At 39.9% G+C, this 8,077-nt stretch overlaps 1 protein-coding gene across 1 annotated transcript in view; it reads right to left on the bottom strand.

Moving 5' to 3' along the window:
- Window positions 1-8,077, bottom strand: part of LOC112074929 (protein FAM171A1-like) — a 28,669-nt gene that overhangs the window by 5,705 nt on the left and 14,887 nt on the right. The window contains exon 2 of the mRNA XM_024142006.2: window positions 2,080-2,307. Within this exon, the coding sequence (XP_023997774.1) occupies window positions 2,080-2,307 (228 nt within the window). The remainder of the gene's footprint in view (window positions 1-2,079; window positions 2,308-8,077) is intronic.

Genomic DNA, 8,077 nt, shown 5'->3' with positions numbered 1-8,077 from the left:
AAGGTCTCTTTATTTAGACAGGGAGTCAATGCTGAGAACAAGGCTCTTTATTTAGACAGGGAGTCAATGCTGAGAACAAGGTCTCTTTATTTAGACAGGGAGTCAATGCTGAGACCAGCGTCTCTTTATTTAGACAGGGAGTCAATGCTGAGAACAAGGTCTCTTTATTTAGACAGGGAGTCAATGCCTGAGAACAGGTCTCTTTCCAGGTGAGCCCTGTATAGCCCCACCATACACATTAAACTACACATTCATATACACAATAAATGCACAACAATACACGAAAAGCAAAACACAATGAGAAAAAACAGACACATTCTTCTGTAAAAGGTCCCCTAACAACCGTCTGAAATGACCTAGAGGCACCAATTCCTCCCATTTTAAGTGTATTGTAGATCATTCCACATGTAAAGTGCAAGGAAATTAAAGGCTGATTTACCTAACTCTCTAGACAACAAAGGAGTCTCCAGAGTTAATCAACCTTAAGAACTTGTCATTTTAAGTCTTAATAGTGATGTTAGCTAAGGTAAGTCGGGGTTTGTGGGGCAGGGCTTTGTAAACAAAAAGACTGTGTGATCTACAGAGAACCTTTTGGTGAAGAATACAGTGTTGAGTAATTAAACTGTTTCCTGTGATAAAACGAAGGGCGCTATGAAAAACACCATCCAAGGCTTTAACAGTAGAGGTAGATCACAGAGAATGGAGATTTAAACTAGTCAAGTAAGATCTTCAAAAAATGTTTTTCTACAAACACAAGCTAGAAATAAAGAAACCACTAGGTCTAGAATATGTCATGAAGTTGAGAGGAAAACCAAATTCAATAGTTTACCTTTTTATTAGTGAGAATAAAAATGAGCCACAGGGTGGGTTATTGTGATGAATAAATGAGTGACTGGTGGGTCCCATGTGGCTCAGTTGGTAGAGCATGGTGCTTGCAACACCAGCGTCTGATGAAATGTAAAAATGACTCGTGTGTGTATTCCAGTGTTTTCCTCTCTCAGTCTGGAGCTGCTACCAGAGGAGCTGCCACTCTGATGGTGTATGAAGACCTGATACACATTAACTCTGGATCCCAAGGTGAGAGAGAGTACTGAGACACGGTCCCTGGCCCAGTGACCTCACACACATTAAATATGAAAGATGTCCACCCCTTTAAAACATCTCTCTAATGAAAGACACACACACACACACACACACAACAGGCAGCATGTGTCCTCTGTTCCTCTTCAATCAGTCAGGAGCAATTACATTAGATAAGATTAAATTAATGTGATCTTATAACATGTGTCTTTGTCTGCCGTGTGTCTGAACAGTGTGCTTTTTTTGCTCTGTGTGTGTGTGGTGGTGTGTGTGTGTGTGTGTGTGTGTGTTGTTGTGTGTGTGTGTGTGTGTGTGTGGTGTTGTGTGTGTGTGTGTGTGTGTGTGTGTGTGGTTTTGTCTTCATAACCACACTCATTTAGAGTGTCCCATCCCATCTGCTCTTCCTCTGCTCTGCCATCCTCTCTGAGTGAGGTTCTGCTGCTGCTACTCCTTTAAATGTTGCTGACTGAGCTGTGTGTGTCCGTCCTCCAGGAGGGCAGGATAATCATGCTATGGTCTGGTGATACAGTGGCCCCTATCCACACACAGTGTGTTATATCATGGTATTTTGAACCTGGAATCCCAGGGGAGCGATAAACCTTGTCATGCGGACGAGGAGAGAGAATGAACCTTGTTCTCAGCATTGACTCCCTGTCTAAATAAAGATACACTGGTCTCAGCATTGACTCCCTGTCTCAGCATTGACTATCTGTCTAAATAAAGGCTGAATAAAAATCAGAGACAAAAGTCCTCCTCTTTCCTCTCTCTGTCACTCCTCCTTTCCTCTCTGTCACTCCTAAATTGTCCAGTGCTGATAAGCATGTGTGTGTGAACAATCTGAAAGTGTTGTGTGAGGATAATGGGGGTGGTCACTTATTATAATAAAGCTGTAATGGGGAACCCTCATTATCCTCACACACCACTTTCAGATTGTTCTCACACACACACACACACACACACACACACACACACACAGTAGACTTTACTACTTTGACCTACCGGGCAGTCTGGTGGGTCTCCAGGGGGCGGAATTTGGCACGTAGCCCTGTCTGGTTGCTGTGACAACCAACAGGGTTCCAAGGCGGTAGGGAAAACGCAGGTAGGCATTGCCGTCGGCAGCAGAGGTCTCTGTGGTTACAGGGGTGTGGTTTGCGAAGAGCTCGATGGTGGCTCCGCCCAGGGGCTGGTGGGTGCTGGCATCACTCAGGTGAACCTTCAGAGTCACCTCTACACAGAGAGAGTGCGAGAGTTACACACACGGCTAAGTAAGCGTCAGTGATGTAAAGTAAGATAAGTTTTAAAAAATACTTGAAAGTACTACTTTTTTGGGGTAACTTTTACTTCACTACATTCCCAAAGAAAATAACGTACTTTTTACTCCACACATTTTGACTGACACCCAAAAGTACTCATTACATTTGGAATGCTTAGCAGGACATGAAAATGGTCCAATTCACACACGTATCAAGAGACCATCCTTTGTCGTCATCCCTACTGCCTCTGATCTGGCAGACTCACTAAACAGAGAACATCCCTGGTCATCCCTACTGCCTCTGATCTGGCAGACTCACTAAACAGAAATTCTTCATTTGTAAATTATGTCTGCGTGTTGTACTGTGCACCTGGCTATCCGTACATTTAAAAAAGAAAATTGTGCCGTCTGGTTTCCTTAATATAAGGAATTTGAAAGGATTTATACTTTTACTTTTGATACTTATGTGTATTTAAAACCAAATACTTTTCCTCAAGTAGTATTTACTGGGTGACTTTCACATTTACTTTCATAGAAAATGACTCAAGTATCTTTACTTTTACTCAAGTATGACTATCGGGTACTTTTTCCACCACTGGTAAGCATGCACAACACAGACTCAGGCTCGTCACTAATTGTCTGTAATTAGTTGGCCTTCAATCTCTAATGAGTCCCATTTGATCTGAAAATGAACCAACTTAGCCGAATGAAGCGTATCAATGTCCAGTTCAACAGAAAATGAATCCTAGAACAGAGCCTATGATATAGCCTAGGTACATACAGTTAAAGTCGGAAGTTTACATTCATCTTAGCCAAATGCATTTAAACTCAGTTTCACAATTCCTGACATTTAATCCTAGTAAAATTCCCTGTCTTAGGTCAGTTAGTATCACCACTTTATTTTAAGAATGTGAAATGTTAGAATAATAGTAGAGAGAATGATTTATTTCAGCTTTTATTTCTTTCATCACATTCCCAGTGGGTCAGAAGTTTACATACACTCAATTAGTATTTGGTAGCATTGCCTTTAAATCGTTTAACTTGGGTCAAACGTTGCGGGTAGCCTTCCACAAGCTTCCCACAATAAGTTGGGTGAATTTTGGTCCATTCCTCCTGACAGAGCTGGTGAAACTGAGTCAGGTCCCATTTTCTATGGGATTGAGGTCAGGGCTTTGTGATGGCCACTCGTTTTTTCAACCACTCCACAAATTTCTTGTTAACTTTTTATGGCTGCAGGGGCAGTATTGAGTAGCTAACCAAAGTATTGAGTATTGAGTATTGAGTAGCTAACCAAAGTAGCTAATTGGACATAAATAACGGACATTATCGAACAAATCAAGCATTTATTGTGGACCTGGGATTCCTAGGACTGCATTCTGATGAAGTTCATCAAAGGTAAGGAAACATTTATCATGTATTTTCTGGTTTCTGTTGACCCCAACATGGCGACTAATTTGGCTATTGTTCTGAGCTCCGTCTCAGATTATTGCATGATTTGCTTTTTCGGTAAAGTTTTTTTTAAATCTGACACAGCGGTTGCATTAAGGAGAGGTATATCTATAATTCCATGTGTATAACTTGTATTATCATCTACATTTATGATGAGTATTTCTGTTGAAACGATGTGGCTATGCAAAATCACTTGATATTTTTGGAACTAGTGAATGTAACGCGCCAATGTAAACTCAGATTTTTTGTTATAAATATGAACTTTATCAAACAAAACATGCATGTATTGTGTAACATGAAGTCCTATGAGTGTCATCTGATGAAGATAATCAAAGGTTAGTGATAATTGTATCTCTATTTCTGCTTTTGTGAAAGCTATCTTTCGCTGGAAAAATGGCTGTGCTTATTGTGGTTTGGTGGTGACCTAACATAATCGTTTGTAGTGCTTTCGCTGAAAAGCATATTTGAAATCGGACACTTTGGTGGGATAACAAGAAGACCTTAAAATGATATAAGACACATGTACGTTTGAGAATTTTAATTATGAAGTTCTGTTGTTTTGAATTTGGCGCCCTGCACTTTCACTGGCTGTTTGTCATATCGATCCCGGACGGGATCTGCCATAAGAAGTTTTAACAAACTAAGTTTGGCAAATCGGTTAGGACATCTACTTTGTGCATGACACAAGTCATTTTTCCAACAATTGTTACAGACAGATTATTTCACTTATCATTCACTGTATCACAATTCCAGTGGTCAGAAGTTTACATACACTAATTGACTGCCTTTATACATCTTGGAAAAATCCAGAAAATGATGTCATGGCTTTAGAAGCTTCTGATAGGCTAATTGACATAATTTGAGTCAATTAATTTCCAAACGCCTGAAAGTACCACGCATCTGTACAAAAAATAGTACGCAAGTATAAACACCATGGACCACGCAGCCGTCATACCGCTCAGGAAGGAGACGCGTTCTGTCTCCTAGAGATGAACGTACTTTGGTACGAAATGTGAAAATCAATCCAGAACAACAGAAAAGGACCTTGTGAAGATGCTGGAGGAAACAGGTACAAAAGTATCTATATCCACAGTAAAACGAGTCCTATATCGACATAACCTAAAAGGCTGCTCAGCAAGGAAGAAGCCACTGCTCCAAAACCGCCATAAAAAAGCCAGGCTATGGTTTGCAACTGTACATGGGGACAAAGATCATACTTTTTGGAGAAATGTCCTCTGGTCTGATGAAACAAAAAATAATAGAACTGTTTGGCTATAATAACATCATTATGTTTGGAGGAAAAAGGGGGAGGCTTGCAAGCCGAAGAACACCATCCCAACCGTGAAGCACGGGGTGGCAGCATCATGTTGTGGGGTGCTTTGCTGCAGGAGGGACTGGTGCACTTCACAAAATAGATGGCATCATGAGGTAGGAAAATGATGTGGGTATATTGAAGCAACATCTCAAGACATCAGTCAGGAAGTTAAAGCTTGGTCACAAAAGGGTCTTCCAAATGGACAATGACCCCAAGCATACATCCAAAGTTCTGGCAAAATGCTTAAGGACAACAAAGGCAAGGTATTGGAGTGGCCATCACAAAGCCCTACCTCAATCCTATAGAACATTTGTGGGCAGAACTGAAAAGTGTGTGTGAGCAAGGAGGCCTACAAACCTGACTCAGTTACACCAGCTCTGTCAGGGAAAATGGACCAAAATTCACCTAACTTATTCTGGAAGCTTGTGGAAGGCTACCTGAAACGTTTGACCCAAGTTAAACAATTTAAAAGGCAATGCTACCAAATACTAATTGAGTGTATGTAAACTTCTGACCCACTGGGAATGTGATGAAAGAAATAAAAGCTGAAATAAATCATTCTCTACTATTATTCTGAATTTCACATTCTTAAAAGAAAGGGGTGATCCTAACTGACCTAAGTCAGGAATGTTACCTGGATTAAATGTCAGGAATTGTAAAAAACTGAGTTAAATCATTTGGCTAAGGTGTATGTAACTTCCGACTTCAACTGTATATATACACAGTAGTCCATACAGGAGTCAGGGATAAGCTTTCTGACTCAGTCACATTTGACATTGGCAGCCAAGCACAGCGAGTGGCCAAAAGCATATTTCTGGTTACCAGCCAATAGCGAGGCTCTGCAAAACAATTGCCCTTTTGCTGTTTCTGATGCCTGAGGAAGGAATTCGCTGAGCACACCTTATTACTGTCATACACTTTCCTGGAAACTGCTGAATAACTACTTCCATTAAACCATTAACTCTGTTGGACAGCAGAGCATTGTAAAGCTGGCCCACACACACACACACACACAAACACCTAGTTCATGCAGTGCCAGAGCTAAACTGGGACAGAGCAACAACCCATTCTCTCAAGTGGAACACCCACACTGGCCAAGCTTATCTAGGCTAGACCTTTGATAGGGCCCTATAAAATCTGTAGAATTAAAAAATATATATTATAATTTCAACTTTATTTAACCAGGTAGGCCAGTTATTTACAACTGCAACCTGGCCAAGATAAAGCAAAGCAGTGCAACAAACAACAGAGTTACACATAGGATAAACAAAAGTACAGTCAATAACACAATAGAAAATCTATATACAGTGTGTGCAAATGGAGTAAGGAGGTAAGGCAATAAATAGGCCATAGTAGCAGAGCAATTACAATTTAGCAAATTAACACTGTTAATTGTGGGTTACATTAAAGATGTAACCCACAAATGTTGGCTTAGGTTTTTTTTGTCAAACTAACAATGTCTTACTGTATTTAAATTATTTTATTTGATTTCAACTAACTTATGTTTTAATTCAATTAAGTTTATGTATGATTTGTATGATTTGACATGTTTTCTTATTTTTCTTACAAGTTTTATCCTGTTTAGCATATAACAAATGCTTGGAAAGATCAGATGTTGGACCTAAGCAAATGTATAAATACTTCTCTACACATATAGATTTTTTTTAATTAATTAATAAATAAAAAACTTCAGCTCTTAAATTCTTCTGTACAAGACTCTATTGGAATATAATATCAATGTACAAAACATCACTTAAAAAAACCTTTGTAGTTTAATTAAACCGCTGGATAGATGTGCAGATGATGATGTGCAAGTAGAAATACTGGTGTGCAAAAGAGCAAAAAGTAAATAAAAACAATATGGGGATGAGGTAGGTAGTTAGGTGATTGATTCCGTTTATGTTTTCCCCCAAAATTCAGTTTTTTTCCCCAGGTTTCTGTTTCCCCCTGTTTTTTCCGGTTCACTCTCAAAATTGCACTTCTTTAATAGAAAAACAAAATAAATCAGAGGTCTGGGATTTTTTGGTGGAAATTAGGATTTTTGGGTGTAGATAACCTTTAATTCCAGTGAGCACCTAAGGTTTTTTGTAGCCACATGTGATGGTAGAGTTTACAAAACAAATACACACTGGATTGATGAAATAATCCTGATATCATTCTGCCAGGTCAGCATAGAATAGTTAGTAGTTAACATGTAATTGAGAAGTTATTTGGGAGCCTTTCCATCTACCAGAAGACTGTTTTCATTAGCATCATCGCTAACCACTACACAAAGTGGTAGCTGCACGCACCTCACATACACAGACAGGGGTATTCTGGAATGGGAGACAGATGGTGAAACCCCAAGTTTCACAAGAGAAATCCAAGTATTTAGAACACTTTAGTTTCAGTGAGCGTGAGTTAACCTTGGCAAGGGAACACTCACCTTTACCCAGGCCAGAACGCTGTGGCGAAAGGCACTGAGCATGAGTCAAACGGTGTGAGTCAGTGAGACAGAGAGAGACAGAGAGAGGACAACCAGAAAAAGAGAGCTAGACCTTTAAAAACAGAGTATGCACACACACACACACATTTCAGCTTGTTTCATAAAGGAGCTTGGCTAACAGCTTAACGGTGACTTGGTACCAACACTAAACAAATGTCTGGTCTGGCAGGTTATGTAAACAACAGTAATGTGTGCTAATGGCTAACAAGGATACTTTAGCCATACTTCATCACTGAAATAACTAGCAGCTCAGTCTAGTACAGTCACCTACAGCAAGAGGAACAATTAATTTCATCAACTCAAGACACACACCTTCCTCATCTCTCTGCTATTACACTATCTACTTACTCCTGTGTCGTATACGTGCACACAAAGAGAGAGAGTTGTTATGTTCTCTGTCCCCATACGTTTTTGTATTTCTATACACCATCGCTATTCCCTCTGTACAATAGACACACCCACTACTTACCGTGGTTGTGCCGGTTGCCGTCCCCAA

This window comes from Salvelinus sp. IW2-2015, unplaced genomic scaffold (genome assembly GCF_002910315.2).
Source record: "Salvelinus sp. IW2-2015 unplaced genomic scaffold, ASM291031v2 Un_scaffold2879, whole genome shotgun sequence".
In the NCBI taxonomy this organism is placed as follows: Eukaryota; Metazoa; Chordata; class Actinopteri; order Salmoniformes; family Salmonidae; genus Salvelinus; species Salvelinus sp. IW2-2015.
This window is presented reverse-complemented; position numbering and strand designations above follow the sequence as displayed.